At 37.5% G+C, this 25465-nt stretch overlaps 1 protein-coding gene across 3 annotated transcripts; it reads right to left on the bottom strand.

The window, feature by feature from the left end:
- Nucleotides 1-11: 11 nt before the first annotated feature.
- On the bottom strand, nt 12-25350 carry Aimp1 (aminoacyl tRNA synthetase complex interacting multifunctional protein 1). 3 transcript variants are annotated; one of them, XM_021627230.2, is made up of 7 exons: nt 25201-25350; nt 16777-16910; nt 13842-13955; nt 11513-11683; nt 9830-10041; nt 5464-5632; nt 12-256 (listed from the first exon to the last, which is right to left on the bottom strand). In XM_021627230.2, coding segments are annotated over exons 1-7 (969 nt in total). In that variant the 5' UTR covers nt 25203-25350; the 3' UTR covers nt 12-89. The 3 variants fall into 3 exon arrangements, with proteins under 3 accessions (XP_021482905.1, XP_021482908.1, XP_060248660.1); XM_021627233.2 differs by lacking the exon at nt 25201-25350 and adding an exon at nt 19294-19637; XM_060392677.1 differs by lacking the exon at nt 25201-25350 and having other exon boundaries at nt 16777-16931.
- Between the last annotated feature and the right edge of the window lie 115 nt (nt 25351-25465).

The following is a 25465-nucleotide window of genomic DNA, read 5'->3' as shown; positions in this document are numbered from 1 at the left end:
AGCAAGACATATTTTATGTGTAAATGACAAATATAGTCCTTTATTGTTGTTAAGGTTTCTCCAATGTCTTCAGTTACAGAGCTCCTCACTTATTTAATTCCACTATTGGCCATGGTTTGGGCCCTGCAAACTCCCTTCCCTTTCACCTCAAAGGGAGCCCCTTTGTATGTGGCCACACACTCATCATTGGTGTGCAGGTCAGGCTGGATCTGCTCCCAGATCTTCTTTTTAGGGTTCAGCTCCTTGTCAGGCTCTCCTGTGAGGGGGGAAAAAAAGTTATGTAAGTAACCCTCGACTCACTCAGATGCTCTGGGAAAGAGGCTGCTATCAGCACCTGACCTTTAACTTTAATCGGAATTCTTACTAACCTTGCTTTCCCCTAAGCAGTGTCTCTTCTTGACTGGTAAAATAAAATGATTATCATTGTTTCCTTAGGAATACTAAACATATTTTAAGTATTTTATTTTGCAGTTAATATGGCTTAATATTTTTTTCCCCAAGTTATCATCATTCTTGCTTTTACTGCAGTGCTGGGGAGTAAATCCAAGGCTTCAAGACTGCTAGGCAAGCATGCTATCATTTAAGGTGCATCGCCAGCCTGACATTATTAAAAAAAAAAAAAAATACAATATGCATTTCACCGTGTAAAGAAAATCTGAGATGAGATGGACTTTTACACCTGGTGAGGGCAGTTCATGCTTTCCTGTGTATGAACAAAAGCAGCATTTTCTAAACACTAGGAGCACATGCTATTGCCTGCAATGTACGCAGCAGTTGATCCTAGTACTATATACAGAAAGTGAAGGAGAGAAGATAAACTGCTGAGTCACACCAGCAGCAGGCACAGGCAGAACATGACATTAGAGCCCATCTCTACTAAGATATCACTTGGCCTCCTGATATGCGGTGCTGCGGCTTACAAAGGAAACAAGTGGCCCTTGAATATGTGGATATACTACTAATCCCTCTATCTGCAGTAACTGGCAATGTGTACTTTACAATCAACACAAGACAAATAAGGAAGAAAGTATCTGGTCTAAGTTTACAGATAAGTAACAGACCAAGTAAGTAACTCTTCTACTTACTGATAAGGAAGCAGACTATCTTATTACTGGAAATAATAGAATATATCGTATTACTGGAAAGTTATAGAATATACTAGGCCCACTGTTGAGACTCTAGCTCAGTAAAAACAAATTCCTTTCAAAATATCCTTTCTGGGCATCAAAGTGCTGTAATGGAGATATATGATTTCTTCATACCTAACATAGCACACACTCTGCAGCCCAGGGGTCAAGGATTATTTTGAGTTTCAAGTTTTATTATTTAAGAAATACGTTTTATAAGGTAACAGCTGTCCCAAGCAGTGAATCCCGTGGGCAAAGCTGAAAATCACTTGTATTCACTATTCTAGATGCCACTAAGATCTCTTGTGCACTGAAGTGCTGAAACAGCAACACAAACAGGTTTGGAAGAAAGAAGTTCCAAGCCCATAGATGACTCTGAGATAAGCAAAATGTCAGTAGAGGAAGTAACTGCGACTGTGGAGAAGGGACAAGAACAAGTGGAGCCTGAAGATGAGCCCAAAACTGCAATTTCATGTGAAGCTGCTGCGTGGGGCACTGCTTGTGTCCACACACTGTGAGATATGCAACAGAACTTGAAATGTCTATCACATGGTGAACTCCACAGCCTTATTTTAAGAGAGCATCGCAGCCACTTCAGCTTTTGCCAACCACTCTCCTCACCAATCAGGAGCCTCCAACAGCAAGGCACACTATACCAGGACCATGGTATTATGGGGAAGGCTCAGCAATCGTTAGAATTTTTTAGTACTATGCATTTTTTTAAAGCTCTATTGCATTCCATTCTTTCTTACACATGATGCTTCTCACAGTTAATAACCATAGTGTAAATATAACTTGTTTTTTAGTATTTTTTTTTAAGACAGGGTCTCAGTATGTAGCCTTGGCTGGCCTGAAACTTACTTTGTAGATCAGGCTGGCCTTGAATTCATAGAAATCTGCCTGTCTCTGCCTCCCTAGTGCTGGGATTAAAGTCATGTGCAACCACACCTGGCCCCCAAACAAACCAAAAGGTTCATGTGACTTACTTCTCGGAGATAAATAGTCTCTCTATGGGTGTGGTCTAGAACTAAGCTGAGTTCTCAGTGCACCTATCCTTTGAAATTTTACTTTTTACATTATGAACACTTGATACTAACAGTTGAAGAATTCATGATTTGGTTAATAATGCACTGTTCAGTAGAGCATAAGGCTAGTTATGAGAGAAAATTAAACTTTGAGTCAAATCAGGTAAAACTCAGGCCTGGCAACCTGAGCTTGATCCTCAGGAACCATATGGTAGAAAGAGAATTGACTACCAATAGTTCTCTGATGTCCACATTCATACTCATGGTATCTACGCATACATATCCCCCCCACGAACTCATATATACAATAAAATGTAAAAAAGAGTAAACATATTTCAAATGTCTTTTAAAAGTAAAGCTTATCTTAGAGAGAAGCCTATCCTCATTTTTGTTTTTTTCCTAACTTCTTTTCCTTTTTGTCATAGCTACCAAAATCACTGATGATGATAGTACAAGAGTTTCAATTAAGTACTGCCAAGCCTTCCAGCCTGCTACACATATGCCAAAGGTCAGCACCTGCACATAGGAATATCTACTGTAGAAGGACGAATTCTGACATCAGTCTAGGCTATATTATAAGAGAAAATACTGTGGAAAGGGACAACATTTAGGACATGGAGGGCTGGAGATGGCACAGCATCTACCAGCACTTGCTGCTTTTGTAGAGGACTCAGGTTCAGTTTCCACTGCTCACATCTAGTGGCTTACAACTGCCTGTAACTTCAGTTGCAGGGGACCCAATGTCCACTTCTGGCCTCTGTGGCCACTGGCATGTACATAGTACAAACACGCACACACACACACACACAGGCACACAAACAAGTAAAATATATACATCTCTTTTTAAAAGACAGAGACATATATTCTTCCTTGGGACATGTAAAAAGTCTCCTAGACAGTTGGCCATGCAGCTGGATGAAATCACCAAGGAGAGTTTGTGAAGGAAGGAAAATGGTCCAAAGACCAAGGTCTGAGGTGCTCAGTTAGAGCTCACAGTAGATCAGCCCACAAAAAAGGATGAAAGGGCGATGAGAAGAGAAAGAGGACAGACAGAATATGCTACTGGGTTAAGAGCGAGCCTGAAAACCAGCCATGGTGCTCCACCGAGTAATGGGGGAGCTCCTTAACCATAGCAGAGAATTAGCAGAGAAGGAAACCTGAGTAAAATTGATCTTAGAGAAGAAAAAGTGAGCACAGATAACTTTGAGTTTTAAAAATAAATGAATTCAAAAGGCGAATCTATACTTTGTGATTATTAATTTTTATTACTGCTAAGGCTCATTATGAATGGATATAAGCATGACCATATCATTTAAAAGCCTGAATGTAAATTTCAATTTACTATTAGACCATAAATGGTACAGTCTCAGAAATTTATATATAAAACTAAAATAAATCTATCACAACCCTTATCTTCTGGCTAAAAAAATGAACTTAAAATTATTTCTACTTGGAGCTTTAGGGACCAGTTAGTATATTTAAAATTTATAAATTTTTAAAATTTATAAATTTAAATTTTTAAAAATTATAATTATAAAAATTTATTGTTGTTCTCAATTAGATTTTAAAAAGTATTGGGTGGATAGGAAGTGATTTAGTTATTATACACATATTATTTGGCATCCTCTAAACTCTATGGGAGTTTTTGGCTTTGTAATAGGAAAAAATAGGTAAGTGGAAAACTTCTTTAAAGGCCAAATAGCAATTCAAAGATCTGAGTCCCCAGAGTGATTTCTACAACAAGTCTTTAATAAACATGCCAACCTCTAGACACTGAACATGTCAAGTGCACAGTGGAGTTCCAGGGGATACTTTCAGCTTCACAATGTAAAAAAGATACAAAAAAATAAATCACTGGCAGCCTTGGCTTCTTAAGGAAAAAAAACCCAAACAAAACAAAACACTCAAAGACCAGATGACTGTATATGGTATTAAATCCCTTTTACTTGTCAGATTTACTGTGCCAGAAGCATAAGTTGATATGGAAGCTTACATAAAATGAATACTCGGACCAAATCTGATCAGTTATTTGATAGTGTTCAGTATGGCTGGGCATATTCTAAGTGATAAAATTACTATTTAGGTGAATTCATGTATTGAAGTTTGGTTCTCTTTATAAATATTAACTTTTCGAGAACATTCAAGTGCTTCATGAACAAGAAGAGAATTAGGACAAAACACCAGACTGAGGAGAATGAAGCATGCACATGAAGACAGCCAAACCAATGTAGAGATTCAAGAACACGTGAAAGCAAGAAATCCATGCTGGGCTGTTAGCACCTCAAATGCTGGGTCAGAGAGAAACTCAGGGAACAATGCCTTCCCACAGTAACAGTCAGGTAATAACAATGAAGTAAAAACAAAAACAACAACAACAACAAAAAAAAACCTCATTAACACCTAGGTTATAATGGTTTCTCATCTATAAAGTTTGAGACATATCCATATGTTGGAGTGGAGGAAGCGCGGGGTAAGAGATGCCCTGGGTCAATGTGTGTTTTGACATGGGCACAGCACATGCCAAGGACTCCAATGTATCAGTTCAGCAAAGTGCCAAAGCCTTCTCGGGAAAGGCTCAGAGGGGCTGCAAAACTTTCTGGGGTGTTTGCCAAGTATGGATTTTGACAATGTGTGCACATATGTCCACTGTAGCTTACTCCAGGATGTCTGTGGCCTGAAGGCGGCTCCCCTACAGGCGGCTCCTATTGAGAAGAGATTAGCTAGCCTGCTTCTTGTTTTGATAAACGGTTTCTACATCTGGCAGGCCTCCTTTCTTCTGCTTCAAAGACCTATTTCTTAAGCTAGTCATGGTGGCTCATGTCTGTGATTCCGACACATGGGAGGAGAAAGCAGTAGGATGGCCTGGCTTGTAGGTGAGGCATTATCTCCAAATGTAGTAAGACAAGAAACTCTCCCAATTTCTCCTGTATTACAACACTTCAGCTGTCATAGGATTATTTATACTCAAAAAAGCAAAGTGAATAAACGGAACTTGACTTTCCATCGCTAGCCTTTGTGTTATCATTTACAGCTTAAGTGATTTTGCAGCACATTAATTTGATCCACATTTGTGTCATACTGTTCTGTAGGTATGAATATGAGCATTTTACATGAGACAAAACCTTTGTAGTACTTCCTATGTGTGACTTTACAGGCAGTAAGATGGTTATGTTATACACTCTGTGCTATTTTAATCCAGTTTCATGAAAGGTCTTTGCATACACACACAGGAATGGTTTTAACCTCTAAGCTTTGTAAACATCACTTTAAAAACTGGTCTCCAAACCATTTACATAATTATAGGTACTTACCAGGGAAAGCATCAAAAGTAATTCTGTCTCCAGGGACGGCCCCATTGGGAGGGGCCAGAATTTCCACTTTCTCTGGTGAACTAGCACACATCACCATTGCTTGAGACAGCACTCCCCGCATCTTCGCAGGCTTCAGATTACAAAGTAAAACCACCATGCGATTTTGCATCTGTGCAGAACGAAAGTGATGACTAAATATGTATAGAGATTTAGAATAATCACATTTAGAATACTCCAGGCACACCTACTCTCTACTTATCAAATGTGCTACCTTTGTGGATATAAGTGTCTCTGTGTATCTAAAATACTTTTTGTTATAAAGTCTTGCATGAAAATAAGAGTGAGACCTTGCATAAACATAAAAAGAAAATCCTTCAGTCTGGCACGGCATAAGCATGACAGTAGAAATCTTTTCTCAAATGTATATGGATGCTTTGTTTTTCCTCAAATGTATATATGGGAGTCTGCATGCAAGCATATCTGTTATCACCTGTGTGCCTGGTGTCTGTGGAGGCCAGAAGAGGATGTCAGATCCCTTAGAACTGGAGTTGTAGATGGTCATGAGTCTCCATGAGGGTGCTGGGAACTGAACCAGGGTACTCTGGAAGAGCAGCCAGTTCCTAACCACTACGCCATCTCTACAGCCTAGTGGAAAATTTTTAATTAAATGTTTATTGAAAGAATAAATAACTGCATGAACCAGCTCAGGGTAAAATCTCAACTACAACCAATTGGAGGAAGTTGACTGCTGTTTCACTAAAAAACTAGTTAAAACACATTGAATTTAGGAGTTGTCACAGGATCAAATTACAACAAGCATTTAAATTATTTAGCTTAGTGTTAGAACTAAAATAAATGAACTCACTTACATAAACATTTTTTCTGTACACATCTGGCCATTTCTAATATTATGCAAGATTCCTTTGCTTTTCTGGAGACTTTGTACAGACCTTGTTTGTACTCTCCCTCCCAGCAATACCCCCAACCCATTCTTTGGTAAAGAGGAACTAACAACTTAATAATTCAAACACTGTACACATCATATTGTACACATTGTACATATCACAATTAACACTGGAGCTATTTCTATAACGTGGAGAAGAGTTAAAAGAAATTGCTTCAACCTTCCAGAGTTGAAATATCTTAACTTTTATCCCAACTAACAAATAAATTACTCCAATCCTTTCCAGGCTTAATTAAAACAAAAGACACAAAAGATTACAGCTTTAGGGAGAAAATAAAAGATATAACCTTGAGAAAAGATGGCTTTCTAAACAAATTAGGTATAAATTTATTTCTAGATTCACCAACTAACACATGCCTTTAATTCCCTTCATGAATAATAAATACCCCTTCCTCAAACACTTGAAAATATCACAATGTAACAAATTATAAAAACAAATCTATGTAAGAGTTGTACCTTAACTAAATAAATACAGCCTTTTCAGGCTCTAAGATAACTGCTCTTTTTCTTTGGGAAACTAATAGACAAATGGGTGCAGGAACTTTTACAGGCCAAGTGCCTGCCGTACAGAATGCTCACTAGTACTGTCTTGAACTTGTCATTCAGCTAGATGTTTATAGAAATAGCCCTGCACAATGGCTACTGAAATAAATCCTGAAAGCAGAAGAAAGCCCACACAGGAAATGTTTCCACGATAAGCTGGTTCAAAACCAGCTGCTTCATTCTCCTGGTTCTCTTAAGAATCTAGCTTTAAAGACACAGAGATGGCTTGGATATTAAATGAGAGAATCCAAGCCTGGCTGTTGTAGCACACATCTTTAATCCCAGCACTCGGGAGGCCGAGGCAAGGTCTCTTATGTTCAAGGCCAACATGGTCTATAGAGTGAGTTCCAAGATAGCCATGTCTACACAGAGAAACCATGGCTTGAAATACAAACAAACAAATAAACAAATAAAAAAGACTAATTTTATAAAGACTGGCACACTTTAATTCCCAGAACTCAGGAGGCAGATGTAAGAAGTTCTTTTTGAGTGCAAGGTCAGCCAAAATTACATAAAAAAATACCTTGCTTCAAAAAAAAAAGGTAAAGTAAATGTGGGGGGGGGGTGTACATATGTGCATCAAACAAATTAGTTTTTAAAAATAGAGAAATATCTTCATTGATCTATCATGCAGCCACCCCTCAAGAAAGCAGTAAGGACAATCCTATCAAAGTATAATGTAACTTCTTTGGACAAAATGCCAACAACAACAGTCCTCATGTTGCTCGTATCTGAACTCTAAAATGATCTCTAAGACCCTGTCATCTAGCACCACCATTTTTTCTCCCATAATTCTCTACTCTTTACTTTCATCTCCCTGGAACTGGGCTAATCCAGATGCTTGGCAGAGGACACATAACTCAAATGTCACTTTCTCCTGGAGTATTTTTGTCTGAGCACTTTGTATAAAGTAGCAATAGCATCTCAAACTTGATTCAGCCTAGAGTCTTTCCTAATTTCTTCCTGGTTTATCTCTAAAGCTATCGGTTCACTTATATTGTTATTATTTTTGATATGCTCATATAAAAGGGAATTTCACTTTAAAAAACATATTTCTTATGAGCAGGGTTTTTCGTTTGTTTTGTTTTCCTTTCAAAGTAACCTTTCTAATAACCTACTTTATCTTTTGTGTGGAACAGTGCTTGGTACACACTAGGTATCCAATACATACTTGAATCTAGAAGTGCAAATGATCAATATGGATTTATCCAGAGTAGAACAGCCAAGCAGCAGCAGGGTGGAATTAAACAGAGAGGGAGAGCGGTCTTATCACTGAGTCCACAGCCTTTGCAACAACTCTGAAGAATCAGAGCAAACATGATGAACTGACAATTCAAACCACTACAGACAACATCCAGAAAGAGCAAACTGAACGCTGCTACCCTGATTCTTTCCGCTGCTTTTACAGTTTTAAAACAAACATTTAATTTTTCAAAAATGTGGTATTCAAAAGTAAAGGGAGAGAATAAAGAAAACAAATTATTGAGAAGAGGGCTGTAAAACTTAAGGGCATCAAGGCAGAGAACTCCCAGAAAAACTGCTCTGAAAAACACAGAATACAAATCTGATTTCAAAACGGTTATCATGAAAAGGCACTGTTCATAGAATAGACTGTAATTCATTTTGCATATTCTAAATGCCCAGCTCTGCTCTTATTGGAGTATAATTAACATCTGAATACACAATAATGGAAATTGTAGCTATGCTTTATCAAAACCACATACTGAGTGCCAAAATTTCAACAGCAGAGGATATGTTGGTATTTCAAAATATGACTTCCTCCTGACAATTAAATTTCTCTCATGGAATAATGAAAACTCAGTCTTTACAGGTTCAGGTAATTAGGCACTAAAAATATTAAAGGAATGAGTGTGTGAAAGTGTCACTGAAGTGTCCTTGCATTCTTGATCAGAACTGTACCATCTTTGGGTAGTAGTAAAATTAGTAGTATACAAGAACTCAAAGTAGACCCAAAATCTCACATCACCAGCAACATAAAAGAGAGAATACATAGTGTCATTCTTGTCTTACTAGGACATAATACAGGAAACTATTCAATGCCACCTTAACCATCCAGCACTACATGCACTGTAGTGACAAACCCCAGCCACAGCTGACCCTCCACCTCACTTACAGCAAGGATGAAGCTGTAGACTGAGTACCTGCTAGGGAGAACGGATACTGAGAACTGTTGTCAGTTCTGCTCCGAGAAAGCGGTGAAGGGTACAAAACTCAGTCCCAATTTCTAAATAATGAAATATTCATATATTCATGAGAAATGCCACATAATTATTTTAAACATTATGAAAGAGAACTACACCTTTCATGTGTATATAGTATTGAACAGCAAGAGACTCGATCTCAAAAAAGGTGGAAGGTAAGAGCTTACACCTTAGACTGTCTTCTGACCTCCACACTCATTCTTAGAACACACCACTCACATATATTAATACACAAACACACACAGAAATTAAAAATTAGGGGGAAATGATGCTTTCTTCTTTCTGTCCTACTGGATTTATTTTATCCTACAGGCCTTTAAGTCTGTGGTGGCTTCACACGCCATTATTTTTTTATTTTTATATGTGTTTTGTTGTATGTATATATGTGCACAATGAGCATGCCTGTTGCATAGGAAGGTCAGAAGCGGGTGTTGGGGAGCCTGGAAATGGAGTTAGAGATTGTCAGCTGTCAGGTGGGTGCTGGGAACCCAATCCGGGTCCTGCTCCTAACCCCTGAGCCATCACTTGCTCCCTACCAAGCATTCTGAGGTTCACATCATAATCATTTAAAGCAACACGTATAAGTAGATCCCTTGAAGTGACAAAGGCAAGCAGCCACTTGAGTGGGATAGATCACCTGTTCTAGAGGAACATGGTTCACCAGTCCACTGACAACTGTTCTTGGGGCTGCCTCTCCCACATCCACTTCTTCTACGTACAACGAATCTGCATCAGGGTGTTTTTTGGCAGTAATGATACAAGCAATTCGAAGATCCAGACGTGATACATCTATTGGCTTAGAGTCAGCACTTGCTGCTGCCGACTGCTGCTTCTTCTCCTTTTTCTCTCCTAAGGATTAAGAATATGTAAGTATTAGAAATGAAACAAACAAAAAATACCAGGAGGAGCCTCTGGTACCAGGGATGGTGAGTTCAGAAAAAAAAAAAAAAAAAAGAACATTTATTTCTATCATAAAGTAAAAATTAAGCAAGGCATAAAACATTTATATAAGTTTAGCTATTTCTCTTTCAAAAACCAACCAAACAGGAGTAGCACATTATTTTTAGCATTCCATTTTATTTTAATCATCACTGTTAATTTTTTATGGTGCCAAACTTGTAAGCGAAGCTGTGCATAAAGAGGCACTACTGGAGAATACTGGAGAACAAGTATGTGTTAACATTAGACACTCAAGGAAATATAGAGGAACTAATCACAATCCTGCATGGCACAGAAATGGGCCTGGTCATCTATACAGATCGTTCACAAAAGAGACAGAGCTAGTTTAAGTAGGAATAGTTTTACATTTCTCCTTTCCACTATAGATTAACAAAGATTTTTATAAAAATGAAGATCTATAGTAGAAAAACATCAAAATCATGTTTTTTGTGTGATAAATTATACAGAATTCACTATACTGCATTATAACTATAACAATATATTTATATCTATATTATCTATATCCACATTTATTTTAATGCTCAATAGCTATATTTGGATTTTGGCTGCCCTGTTGAAAAATAACTATGCAACATATAACCACCATCATAGAAAGTTTAACTGGACTTTAACTGGACACAGAAGTGTCCTGAACACAGCGCAATAGAGTTTTGTGGGTTTGTCCTCTAACACTGCTGCCTAAACTCACTAGGAGGTTGACTAGTCATAGCATCAGATTAACATTTAAAGAAAGAATAAGATCAAAGTACAGGAGTATTTTGTATCTCGATGCTAACTGGCTTTCACTGATCCTCTGTACTTCTAAACATAGTCTAATGATAGTTACATAAGGCAGTGACAAGTACTGGATGCTAAAATGACTTACATCGTTCATAAAGCATTCAGACATTTTGTATTTTCCAAAAGAATTGTAACTGAGTCTAAGTATAATAGAAGACATATTTAGGAATGAATTCTAAAGCAGATTTAAAGAGAAATCTAATGAATAAAGTCAGATGCTTCTTGCCATGTTGTTTTTACCAGTTCCTTAGCATCTCCATGCCTCAGTTTGGATGTTCTGCAGTGGATATTACTCTCCTATTTTCCTAAATGACTGTAAGCCAATCTTAAGCAGTGACTTCTTTGGAACAAAGCTCTAGGCATCCATCAAAACTTAGTCATACATCTTATATTTTGATGTTTTTATTAACACTGATTCCTCTGCCTAACAGAACCCAATTTTTCCCTGACAATGTCATCAGCATCTCCATATCTTCCAGATTCAATCTTAAAGAGAGACTGTTCTAAATGTTTTGATTGACACATTATCATCATAAAAATATTATCTGATAAAACAGTCAAACATCAAGACAAAAAGTACCTTTCTTTTCAGGCTTCTCTTTTACCTTCTTTTCCTCTCCTCCCTCTCCTTTAATGTGTTCTTTTTTACTGGAAGAGGAGGTTGTTGTTACTGATGAAGATGGTGTCACACTTGCAGAAAGTGCAGAATCAGCCGGCAGTGGAGGTCCCGATGGGACTGGTATTTGCTTCACTGACATACAGAAAATGAACCAAGGATCATTCATATTAAATTCACAAACAAGGTGGAACAACAGGTTTCTAAGTCACCAATGTGAACCCTTAAGAGAAAAACGTAATGTATATGACTATCACATACCCATTATCTGAGGCTATAAAAAAATTTACCAATAATTAGGTATATTTTAACAATTACTAAGGTTACAAAAAATTTTATTTCCATTTATTAATTTGTAACTAATGTAAAAATACTATAAAATAACAACAGGACCTAACATTCACCATGGACATACTAGATCTTAAACAGTTTTCAAATCTCCTATGATTCTTCTAAATTTCCTAAGCAGATTCTATTTTATTCCACATCACTATTTTATAGATGATAAACCTAAGCCATGAAAAAGTTAACAAACTGGCTCATTACATAGGCAGTAAGTAGAGATACCACATTATTTGTCTATGTGTTTCTATGCCTAAAAAATGACAACTGTTTACAGATGTGGCTGGAGAGATGGCTCAGCAGTTAAGGGCGTGTAGCTGCTCATTCACAGGACTTGAGTTCTGTTCCTAGTGCCCAGGCCAGACAGCTCACTACTACCCATACATCTAGCTCTATGCATCTGATAGCTCCTTCGGGTCTCTGGAATCTTTGTATGTCCATCCGTCTGTCTGTTTCTTCTTCCTTCCCTCACTCCCTCTTTTTCTCAAAACTATTTACAGAGGCAAAGCACTTTAGCAACTCTTTAATGTATTAAACAACTTACATATCATCAGTGACCTTGAAAAAAAGCCCAAGTCATAAGAGCATGTTAAATGGATTACAGTAACTTTCTGGCCTTGATAGAAATGAAAAAGTTTTAGACTATTAAAACCTTATGTTTAATTCTGTAGCTGCATTCCAAATCTACTAGTCCTAGAAAACACTCATCAATCTCACATTTTCCACAGACAAATGACGGCTGTCAGTATTTGTTATTTTTCCCTTTATTTTATTTAGCTAAAAAGAATTCATACAACATTCAAAATAATAACATGTTGGCAGAATGTCAAAAGAAGGCAGTGACAGACAAAGGCTTCACTGGGCTGGTGAAAGGGCTTAGTGGTAGAAGTGTTTGCCATGAAGTATGAGGGCTGAAATTAATATTCCCAGGGCCCACACAAATGCCAAATGCTGGGTGTGGACTGCTTGTAATTCCAGACTAGGGGGCAGAGACAGGAGATCACCACGGCAAGCTGCCTGGTGAGACTAACCACATCAGCAAGCTCTTAGTTGGATGAGAGATCCTGCCTCAAAGAACAACGTAGAAAAGCAACCAAAGGTAATTACAAACATCAACCTCAGGCTTCCACAGGCATGGAAAAACACATGCCTCACACACACCATTAAGTGTACATATGGCCTCCCAACGCCAAAACACACACACACACACACACACACACAAAGAAAATGGAGAGGAAGTTTTTAAATAGGTCAATAAAATTGTAACTTTATTTACAATGTGTACCCCAACTGATAATTAATTATTTGATGGCTTGAGTAACAAAAGTTCTTTGATTTTCTTTTTTAGAAAAAGTAACTTTCTATCTCCAAGTTTCATTGTCTTGGTGTATAAAATGAAGATATTTGAGGACAACTTTTTATTTTACTTTTTGAGATTGGGTTTATCTGAAGCCCACACTAGGCTGGAAGTCATTGTGCAGCCCAGGGTGGCCTCAAATTTCTAGTAATCATCCCACCTTAACCTCCAGATCCTGGGGTCACAGGTGTGAGCACAGCTGCTGACTAAAGTCTTTTGAGTATGAAAAGGTATGTAGCTGGACACTGTTCCTGAAAATGTTTAATAACTGTAAACTAATTACTTTAGCTACTTTTTCAGTAAGTCTTCTACAGCAATGGCAGTAATGGTCAAGTTCAAGTACATAGTAAAAAAAAAATGAAAAGCATTAAGTTTTGAACACTAGCTTTACCACCCACTTTCCATGATCTCAATGAGATCAACTGCCTTTTCTAAGTCTCCATTTTTGTTTTCCTGTAGAGGAGGGGGAAATGTAGTGGGAATGACATGAGGATAATGAGATAAACAGAAAAACTTAAATAATAAATACATCATCATCAAAACTTAAATAACAATATCATCATCGTAAATGCATCCCAGCATTTCTATACTTACCTCCATTCTGCATTTCTGCCTGAATTAGCTCCTGCTTTAGTTCTTCTATTTCTTTTTTCAATTTAGCATTTTCAACTCGGAGTTTCTTTTCTTCTCTCAAAGTTGCCTGTAAAACTAGAATCAAGAAAATTCAGTTAAAACATGTCTTTAAAATGTCTTGTTTGAATATCATATCACAAGGACATAAATATAATTATAGCTGTGATAACAGAAACTAGTATTTGGTCAGCACTTTATGACAATTTGATATTTATTAATATTCTTAACAATCTCTTGGTAGTCACTGGGACATGGGGAGTAGGACTCCCAGACTCTAATCTCGGAAGCTGTGCATAATGTAAATTGTGATCTATAGCTTAAAAACAAGGAAATCCATCTGCACATTCTCAACCCAAGGCATATATCTGACCCAGTCAGCTAACTCAAGAGGAAAAAAAAATCTATAAAATAAAGAACGGTACAGGAAACTGCCTGTGTGTATGTTTGTGTGTGTATGCACGTAGTATCCAGAGGTCCACAGGGATATCTCCCTCAGTTACTTTCCTTATTTTTTCAGACAGAGTCTTTCACTGAATCTGGAGCATGTCTATTCAGCTAGGCTGGCTGGCCAGTAGGCCCCAAGGCTCCTTGTGTTGCTCCAGCAATGGAACAGTAGGCTCCTGCTCTGATGTGGGTTCTGGGGGCAGAACTTAAATCCTCATGCTTGAGTGGCAGACAACGTACCAACTGTGCCATCTCCCCAATCTCTGAAAAAACATTTTCCAATCTACTGTTAGGACCTAATACACAATATGACACAAAGTAATGATTCTTAGCAGAGAAGGAACTATCCCCTAGACGGGAGGATTCTAGGTAGTCAGTATAAAGTTATGTCTGGAATTTATTAGTCAGGAGCCAGGGATTCCAGATGTTTAGCGGACTTTCTAGTATGCAATTGCATGAGTGTAAACCTTGTAAATAGTAACTTTCTAGCTACTACATATACATATGTAATGCATTTAAAGCTTTATTATATCTGCAATTTTTAAAACTCAAGTACCACAATATGTCCACTGTGCTCTTTCATTCATGGCTCATTCATTCATTCATTCATTCATCTCTTTCTTCTTCAGTGCCAGGATCAAACCCAAGGCCTCAAATATGTACAAACACTCACATCACACCCTAGTCTACATTCCTTATTCTTAGAGTAAATCAAACACAGAAGCAAAACCTATTTCTGGCATGAGATGCGTAAGCCAAGGCAGACTGAATATGTGTCTGGCATTAGTTAATCCTGCACCTACTCCATTGCTGGTATGTCTATGCATGTTTATTGTGCTGCATACACTTTGCAATATCTGCTAGTGTTTGATGAAATGCCATGATATTTTTCATTGAGATATACATTATTATTATTATTATTATTAGAACTTTTTTCTCTTATATATTATATGGTTGTTAGGTCTTAATTTTTTAAGTTAAAGATGGTTATTTTGTTTAAAATGTTTTCTTTAAGGATTTTAAAAGAAATCAAAAGTATTACAACATAAGATATAAGCTAGGAATGACAGGATAGACTACCAAGAATAACTAGAAAAGTGGTTAGAATGGTTCTTTACTCTTTGTAATTAGCAAAACTGAAATGTTAGTTGACTCTAGAAAATAGCCTCTTTTATTAAAAGCATGCACTGCCCAGCTGGAAACAGTCATGTTAATGAAGAGGATTCAATTTACAATATTTATAATTTCACAGAGGTCATCTTCAATGTCTTTATCTTATTAGTGGAAAGAATATTAAGGGTCATAAGGAAAATACTAGCAAACATCATGAAAAGAAAGATTTAAAACGACAGGTTTCTGCAAGTCATTCTTAGCTTTTCATAGGAGAAAAAGCATTTATTTCAATTATTGACAGCACATTTTGGAATTTCAGTTACAGCACCAACAATGGCTAGTGAGAAATACTAAATCAATGAAATCAAATCCTTAAGAAATTTAGATGTTTTTGTACACACCACAGCAATTTATCAAAAAACTTAAAGAGCAAAGAATATGAAAATATACATCTTGACCCTTAAAACATTAGATGTCCCCAATTTAATTCATTAACCTCTAATAATATTGGAACTAATTTTAAAAAGTAGACTCTTCGTTTATCAGGCCTAAAACATCATCATTATTTTCTCTAATTATATATCTACTGCCCTACATTTTTTTTTTTTGTCAACTTGACATAAGAGTCATTTAAAAAGAATGAACTTCGTTTAAGAAAAGTCTTACCAGACTATTCTGTAGGGTATTTTATTGATTAATGATTACTATGGAGGGCCTGACTCACTGTGGGTGATGCCTCCCCCAGGCAGTAGTCCTGGTTATATAAAAAAGCAAGCCAGTAAGCAGCACTCCTCCATGGCCTCTTCTTCAGCTCTTGCCTCCAGGTTCTTACCTTGACTTCCCTTCATGATAGATTGCAAGCTTTAAGTTGAAATAAACCCTTTCCTTTTCATGTTGCTTTTTGTGCTTTATAATAACAGAAATCAAACTAGGACATTTACTGTAATGTTAGTTCACAAGCCGATCCCAATAGCCTGCCTCTGGGTTGCCCAGCAACCTGATGTGTTATCACCTGTCGCCAGGTGCAAGCCAGGGGTGCTCCAGAAAGGACTGGCTGTCACTGCTCTTTCTCCCTCTTACTTTCTCTCCTGGGGTCCTCTTCTTCTGTGTTCTCCAACTGTGTCCCTTTCTTTTCCATTCCACCCTTAAATAAACCTCTTTGCGTGGTGTATAATTTATATATTAAATTATATATATATATAAATTCTAAATTATCATAATCCTAGAATATTTTTATGCTTAAAATTAAGGGATTCTAAAAGGCATAATTAATATGATCAAGTTATAACAATCAACATTTTCCTGTCACTATTTCCTTGGAGTGTTTATACGTGCTCACTTGCTTTCTCCTTGAGAAGAGCGACCTGCTGCTTGAGATAGTCAATGATCTGATCCGCTTCTGCACCCTTCTGCTCTAGTCTCTTCAGAACAGCATCATTTGTTGCCATCTTTGCCCAGAATCGGCAGAAAATCCTAAAAGGAAAGTAATAAACATACTGTGGAAATGGAAAGAATACATCTATTTTAGAGGATGCTGAGAAAACAATCTGAGGAAAAACATTTTCTTCTATAACTGACCAATATCTTAAACATTTTTCCTTTGGAGAACAGAAGTAAGCAGCAGATGGTTAAGTGGTTAAAACTCTTGGCACAAAACCCATGTATATGCCTGCAGGCATGGCAGCCACCTATAATTCCAGCCTTGCAAGGAGGCAGGAGATACCTAAGAAAGCTAGCCAGCACCAGCCTTACCTGATAGTACCACATGCACACAAGTGACCCCTGAAAGAAACATTTAAAAAAGCAAATATGGCAGGAATGTTAAGTAAACTAATTTCTGAATCTGTTTGGAAGAGAAAATCTACTTTGTTCTTAAGTGCAGAAAAGAAATATTATTTAACCAGACTTAAGACTGGAAAACTTTAAAGCCTGAAATGCTGTAGAATATAAAATGAGCTTGTTACCCTATGCTAAAGGAAAAGGACAATAATGTTCACTGAGCTGGTGAACATCATGCCTGTGTTCCAGAGCAAACAAAACTGCTGACTCCCTTCCTTCTCTAAGCCCTACTGTCCTCTACTGGATTAGCTTCACTAGATCTTAAGTCATGTACACTGAAAATTTTCAGAAAGAGTGTAATGAAAGAAAGCTAACTATTGAAAGGCAAAACTCAGGAGTTAGAAAAAACACCATTTATCATGTGTCCACTCAGAAATAATGCTAACATATATAACATAGTATCTGAGGAGGTGCAGTAAAGAAACTGCTGATATAACCACTCCATTATCAGGGGAAGGTTTTTACTGTGAATAAGAGAAAATATCTAGAGGGGTCTGGAAGAGTCCAGAGCAGAGAGAAAGTAGACTGAACATGGCCAGGGCTAGGGAAGCAGCAGAGCAGGAAAAAATAGGGGAGATTGCCTGATAGCAAGAGAGTCAAGAGCACAGTGGAAAAAGCAGGAGGATATCAAGAGATGACAGAGAGTGGGGAGGCCGAATAATGTGGATATAAGGAGGGGGAAGGGCAGGATACTGGTGGACTTTGAAATGTGTAGCAGGTACTTGTGATACTGAAGCAGCCCAAAGGCCAGAATGCACTTTGATCTGCTGATAAACCCTACAGATAGCCATATGTCCCTTCTTCCAGAGACCGCACAATGACCCCTCTTGGCAGAGGGCAACCTTTCAAAAGTTCCTGAGGAATGATGGCTTTTATCTAACTGCCAGAAATCCTTCTACAGTCAGGTTGACCTTGTTTCTAGATATACAGACTACCTGAGACCTATCAATGACCTTTGTAACATTTTTCAGAATTTTTATAATAAATTCAAAGAAAAGTATTGTATTGAGGTACAGTAAAATGTACATAACTGACCATCCTGAGATTAACTCATTGTGTTAAACTGGCTGCTATAAAGATAAGCACACTCAAAACTGAGATTAAGCATTATTAACAATATAAATTATTCTTATTTACCACCAATTTATAGTTAAAAATAGAACAATGACAAAAACATTGCAGAAATACCAATTTTCAATGAATGAAGTCACTCACTGAACAACTGCATAATAAAGAAAACTGTTCAACAAATAACACATGACTGCTTTAAAATTGCAAATGACACTTAATATCAACCCTACATTACAGTTGTTCAAAAATATTTATGTTTTTCATAAGCAAATCAACCTCTAAAATATCCCAAAGTTTACCATATGATGGGATAATGCAAAACCCAAACCAAAACACCATAAAACAAGTTGATAATAACATGGAATATATAATCAGGAATTTAATCTGAAAAAAATTAACTGCATATTCTCATAGACTTTTAAATTCTTAAGAAATGGGGCTTTTTAAAAATGTCTCACTGGATTGGTGAAGGTCAAAATGGTACAGCTTAAATAATACTAATCAAGATTTTTAACACATAGCAGAAAAATTGTGGCTAAACTACCATAAGTAAGGCACTGAGCAAAGTTCTCAGAACACAACAAAAAAGGTATCCTATACAATTGTTATCTTCAAGAAACTTAGAACACGGTGGGCTGCTTAGTGCTGTGGTTTTTTTCTAGTTCCCTAGTTTAATGTTGTTCTCAAGGCTTAAAGGCATAAAAAATAAAAATGTAACTTACAGACTGATATAATTTGGTTATGCCCTGTGTCAATTTGTCATTGGCATACAGACCATTAAGTGTCATTGCTTTAGGTCTGAACTTTGTGTTTTAAGAGGAAATTTAATTTATGTGAGTTGTCCTGACTTTAGGAATACATCGAAGCCACTTGAAAACCTTTGCATACTTTACCTACAAACAGGAATTGCCATACGATCAAGGAAATTAAAAAGACCTGAACTTACCAAGCAAACTCCTGGAGGCAGTATAGCACACAGAATCAAACAGTACAGAGTACCGTCTGAAGTCCTTTCTTGTGAATCAAGTGCTGTTATCCCGGGGCAGATGGTCCTCAGCTGTATAAGAAAGCTGGCTCCATGAAGAGCAGGTGAGCTACCCTGAAAGTGTCATCCACCTACTCTGACTTCACTGCTACCTGAAAGCTTAAGTGGAAATAAAACTGTTCCTCACCCAGGTTCCTCTTGGTTAGGGTTTTAATCTCAGCAACAGAAAGGAAACTAACAGATATCTAATTTTTTGTGTTTCCTGGCAATAGGCAGCTGAGGGTAGAAAAATACAATTCTTTAGAAAAGATGGTTACAAGTCAACAAACCTTAAGTGAAAAACACATTTAACAGGCTGTGACCAACTTCTCCTTGTTTCACTTTCGTCATTTTATATAGGATATTCTCACCGAAAATGATGGAAGGTCAAAGTCTTTAAGCAAAGCATGTGCAAACTCTGACACTATTATTTCCCGTTTGTTGGCTGACAGGTCCCTAGAAGTAATTTATGTCCATGCCCATCATCTCATCTTACTTACAATCCCCCGTTTTGTCTCTTGTTGGGCTCACAGTAGAGAGAGAAAATAAACAGTCACTGAGCTTTCAAATAAAAGAGGAAAAGACAGTAGAGCAAGGAGAAAAATTAATGTAGTTGTGTCTGGGGAGATGGTGCTACTTTAACAATACTGAAAGCTTAAACCTTTGACTGATGATCCAGTGCTCATTTTACTATCTTATGTTAATCATTCCATTATAATTTTACTGTAGTACAAAGTATAGTTTAAACTTTTTAAAATATTAAGTCTCCTTGGGGCAGGAGAGATGGTGCAGTGTTTAAGACCACTTCTGTTTTTTTTGCAGAGAACCCAGGTGTAGTTCCCAGCATCCACATAGATACTCAGAGACACTCCAGTTCCAGAGCCCCTTCTGGCCTCTGCAGGCTCCAGGCATGCACATAATGGTGCACATGCACACAGGCAGGCACACATATACACATGTGTGCACAAGCACACACAGATTAAAATTAAAATACATAAATCTTTTTATTATGCTAACATATACAACACTTCTCACCGGTAATAGGAATAACATAGGCAACATCTGTAGAATACTTATTACTTGCTACCTTAGTACATGAATCATTTATGAATATTGCATCTCTATTATTAAAAAAAGACAACTGGAATTAAAATTAATTTGCCCATGTAATACAGTTAGTTAATGAGAAATGAAATTCAAGTCTGTCTGATGCTCGAGCTAGCTCTTCTAATGAGCATGCTGTAATTTCTCCAAACATAATTATCAAGCATTTTCCAATCTAATTAGTGATAGAAGCTGAAGGAAACAGCATCATTAGCATTTATTGGAATCTGTATTGTCTGGATGGTTTGAGAGATGCTTACACATTGGCAACTTGTTAAAATATAATAAAATAGTTTTAACACTTCATTGCATGTACAGGACCTGTATACATAAGAACTTTATGTAGAGAGAGGGAAAGAATGGCAGTAAAGGCAACACAGAAAAAACATTTTTTGCACGTTACTGATAAAAATGAAACCTCTTTTCTTTACTAAGTAATAATAAAAATAGGGATTAAGATGGAACAGAAATCGAGTGAAAGTCCAACCAATGCCTGGACCCACTCTATGGAAAAGAGCCAACCTCTGACACTATTAATGATACTCTGCAATGCCTGTAGGTGGGACCCTAGTAAAGTTAACTTCTGAGAGGCTCCACCAAGCAGCAGATTGAAACAGATGATGAAACCCACATCCAAACTTTAGGCAGAGCACAGGGAGCCTTGTGGAAGAGTGGGAGAAAGGACAGAAGGACCTACAGGTGACAAAAGTCCACAAGACTAACAGTGTCAAATAACCTGGATGTAGGGGGCTCAGAGACTGAAACACCACTGAAGAATCATGCATGGACTGGGACTAGGCCCCTATACATTTATAGCTGATGAGCAGTTTAATCTTCATGTGAGTCACTTAGTAAGGGGAGCAGGGGCTGTCTCTGACATGGACTCTGTTGTCTGCTTTCCGATCATGACCCCCTGGCAGGGCTGCCTTGCCTGGCCTCAGTGGACCAGTGGATTGAGGATGTGCTCAGTCCTGATGTGACTTGCTGTGCTAGGGTGGGTTGGTGAGGAGGGCTCCCCTTTTCTGAGAAGTAGGGGAGAGAGGATAGGGAAAGAGGGAGGTAGGATGGAACCAGGAGGAGAAAAGGGAGGTGGCTATAATCAGGATGTAAAGTGAATAAATAAAATAAAAATATATTTTAAAACCCCTCAAAATATGATAAAAAGCATTGAAAAGGCATTATCAAAATTTTTTCATAACATTACTTTTGTCTCAATTTATGATGACATTTCATAAAACACAGAGAGCAATTAATTATATGATGCTCCTTATACATAATATCGAATGCATGAATTCAGAGTACACACAACTGAGTAAACACAACCTAAGATACTACCTGAGATTCCTATCTTTACTGTGTTGTTTCTTCACCTTAGCAGTCTCGGTGCTGGACATCCCTACTTCATCCACACTGCCTGTGACTTCTTTTAACTCGCAACTACTCTGGCACTAAGAGGTCAGAAACCATTATCTTTTTTAAAAGTTACTGAAATTAAAGCTTTTTAAAAACTTATTTATTTTTGGGAAATCAAAGTTTTATGTGCAGTTTTAATTTTACTTTATAGCACAAAAATTCTACAAATAAACTGGAAATGCCACTCAAATTCTCTGAATCCCTAAGTTCACTACTTCAGAATCCACAATTACGTAAAAAGGTACTTTTCTTAGATGTAATACTTCTCAGTATTTAACTGCATCAAATCTATGATGCCATCAAGTGTAAAATAGCTTCATAAACATTGTACTATTTTAATTTTATTTATACATACAACCTGCATATAATTGAATCTCCTTCACAGATTGTAGATTCAGCTGCTCCAATGCTCCTTAACCCTTAAGACACGTTGTGAATGCTATTCTTGGTTGTCCACTTGACTATACCTGTAATTAACTAAAACCTGAGTGGCTCAGTATACCTGTGAAGGATTTTTTTTTCCTTTTAATCAAATAATTTGAAGTGGAAAGACCCACTTCTATCTGGAACTTCTGAGGTGGAAGGTTTATTGGGCCACACCAGCTTGCAGCCTATAGAAAAGACATGGAAGAAGGAAGCTCACTCTCCTTGGCTGTAACTTCTTTTAACCCCCAACTACTCTGGCACCAGATTCTACTCTTGGCAAATCCATTCCTTCACTGGCATTACAGACTATTTCTTTGAAATTATGATGCATACTGAAGACCAGCTGAGACATCCAGCTTCATAAAGTAAACAACTTCGAGATTCTTGGACCTTCCCTTGGTAGGCAGCCATTGATAAACTAACTGGACCATAGCATATAAGCCATTCTAATAAATCTCATATATATTTACTGAAAAACTTTTAAATTTAGCCCTAGACTCTTGTTTTATATTACTATTTAGTTTCCTGTATTTCGGAATACATAGTAACTTCATTTTGACTCTAAGTCACAATCATTAAAAGTATATATAAAACAGAAATTATACTTAATAAGTTAAATACCAACATGGCATATAACTGAATGAATAACAATATTAGTATTTATGGTAATTATCCATAACTGACACAATGAAAACTATGTTACCAGCTGGCAGTCTATGGTGATCTTAAGATATCAATAATTATAAAATACACTCTATTTTCAGATATGTAAATGTGAGAAAAATGTGTTTTAGAATTAATAGTAATCATGTTTCTTCTCTCTTTCCTTCAGCACTAATCTTACCTTCTAAACATTTCTCCCAGTAGCTTCATAATCTAATTGCCAAGTTATTTTATTGACAGCAACACAGTACCTTTTAGGGCACTTTAAAATTTCTTATGGTATTTAACATATATGTCAAAAGTCAAGAATTTAAAGACAAGCAAATACTACAATTAAATATAAGAACAATATACTTCTGAAACAATCAAACTATCTCACAGCAACTAGCATTAATCCCACTAGCAAATTTTTAAACTAAGCCTTATTAAAACCCATAGACCTAAGACTGTTTTCTGTCAAAGTTCTTATTTATTCTAGATTTTGTCACTTTATTGGAGAGCCTTTTTCTCTTTATTAGTGATGACACAGGAAGTCCTAGATTTATTAATGATGACAATGAGGGGAGAAGGTGCCTATAACACTGATTACTACGAAAGGATAACCCATATATTTTTATAATATTATGACTATTAGTTCAAACCTTTTTCTCCCAGTAAAATATTTAAAATGCAAAAGGCATAGCTAGGCCTGCTGTGATTATCTTACTGCACAACTAAACTACCTCTTATCAGTTCAGTTTTAAAATAAGTTAACCAGTCTTTCAGCCCACTTCTAACTCAAGAAAGCAGGTAAGAACAGATACTACTGTAATGGACGACATCATCTACCTTGACATTTAACCTTCACCTTGTAAGATAGCTTCATTTTGTAAACTAGGAGAAATTATATGTAGTGTCTGGATTCATTTAAGAACGAAATGGCAAAACTGTGATTTTTTTAACTTGTTGTTCAGAAACCCACACAATTCATTTAAAACTGTCTCCCAAAGCCTTATTAATAAAAATAAAACAAACGTGCCATCCATTGTTCCCAGTGTATGAGCACTCGATATGACTGGACACTTCTTAGCACCTGTATGGAAGCTACTATTAGGTTTCCTCTGAGGGAAAGCAAAAGCCTCCTAACTGATTTCCTTTCTCACTTCTGTCCTCAGTCTATTGAGTAACCCTCTTAAAAAGAAGTTGGATAACATTACTTGGCTACTGAAAACCTTCTATTGGGTTTCATTCCCCTTCCCCATGCTCAGCCAGCTCTCTTTGCTAATGTATCCATAGCTAATCCCTTCTCTCAATTTTGAGCTCCCAGGCATTGCTGAACACCCTTGATATTTTGGTAAGTTTCTTTTGCATGCTTGGCCTTCTTCCTGAAAGTTTCCTGTATAGTTAATTTTATTTGTGTCACCTTCCTAGAAAGCCATCTTTTCCTTGAGAACCTTCTCTGGCCACATTACAATGTCAAATAATACACCTCTTTACTGCTTAATACCATTTGTGTTCAGTATTTATAATTTAAAATATGGCATGAGGTCTGGAGAGATCGCTCAGCATTTAAAAGCACTTAGTTCTTTTGCAGGGAACCTAAGTTTGGTTCCCAGAACTCAGGTAGGGGCTCACAACCATCAGTAACTCCTGTTCAAGGGGATCTGATGTTTTTTGGCCTCCACAGTTACCTCCACACAAGTTTTGCACAGAAACTCTGCCATGCACGCACACCCACAAATAAATCAATGTTAAAATACGTAATGTTCAACTTACTTTTAGTGCTATCTGCAAACAATAAAACCTAGCTGAGAGGCAACGATTGGAATTTTTGTCCTTTTTGTTGACTATTCTTTCTACTCTTTTTATGGATCTTTACTGATAACTAAAATGTGGCCTGAAGTACCTGGCTCTTCTAATATCTGCTGAATCAATTTCCCTCTTCAACTCCTCCCCGGGTACAAACACTAGAAATCCTTTGCACAGTCACTTAAAAGTAAACAAGCTCATGAATTCATCCTCTGCCTCCAGCAGCACGCTTTCCCTCGGCCATGTATTTATTTCCAAAACTTAGTTGAATCAAAAGGGGTCAAGCCTTTCCCTGTTTTCTCGTGGCACGCGGATGGAGCTATAACCACGCTTCCTACTGGCACCCGGAAGATCAGGTTCCCTTTCCCGAGGGAGAAAGGGAAGAGGAATTCCGGACTGCTACCAGTCTACCCCAGACCCTCCCGGGACACTCACATGAAGCGGTGAGCCGCAGCGTTTAAGAAGCTACAGCCAGGTGTAGGAAGAGACAGGCCGACCGCGGTCCCTGGCAGGAAGAAAGGACCCAGGGGGGTGGCCGTGGCAAATGCCTGAGCGGTTCACCTATTCGCCCCACGTCAGCTCCGCTTCCCGAGCGCGTCCTCTTCCTGGACCACGCAACCCCCTCGTTCCTCATTTTATCCCTCCTCCCTCAATTCTTCCCTCACGTCTTTCTTACTTGGTACACCTTGCTGTCTATGTG

This window comes from Meriones unguiculatus, chromosome 10, assembly GCF_030254825.1.
Source record: "Meriones unguiculatus strain TT.TT164.6M chromosome 10, Bangor_MerUng_6.1, whole genome shotgun sequence".
Lineage (NCBI taxonomy): Eukaryota > Metazoa > Chordata > Mammalia > Rodentia > Muridae > Meriones > Meriones unguiculatus.
The sequence above is the reverse complement of the archived record's forward strand: the minus strand, read 5'-3'. Positions and strand labels throughout refer to the sequence as shown.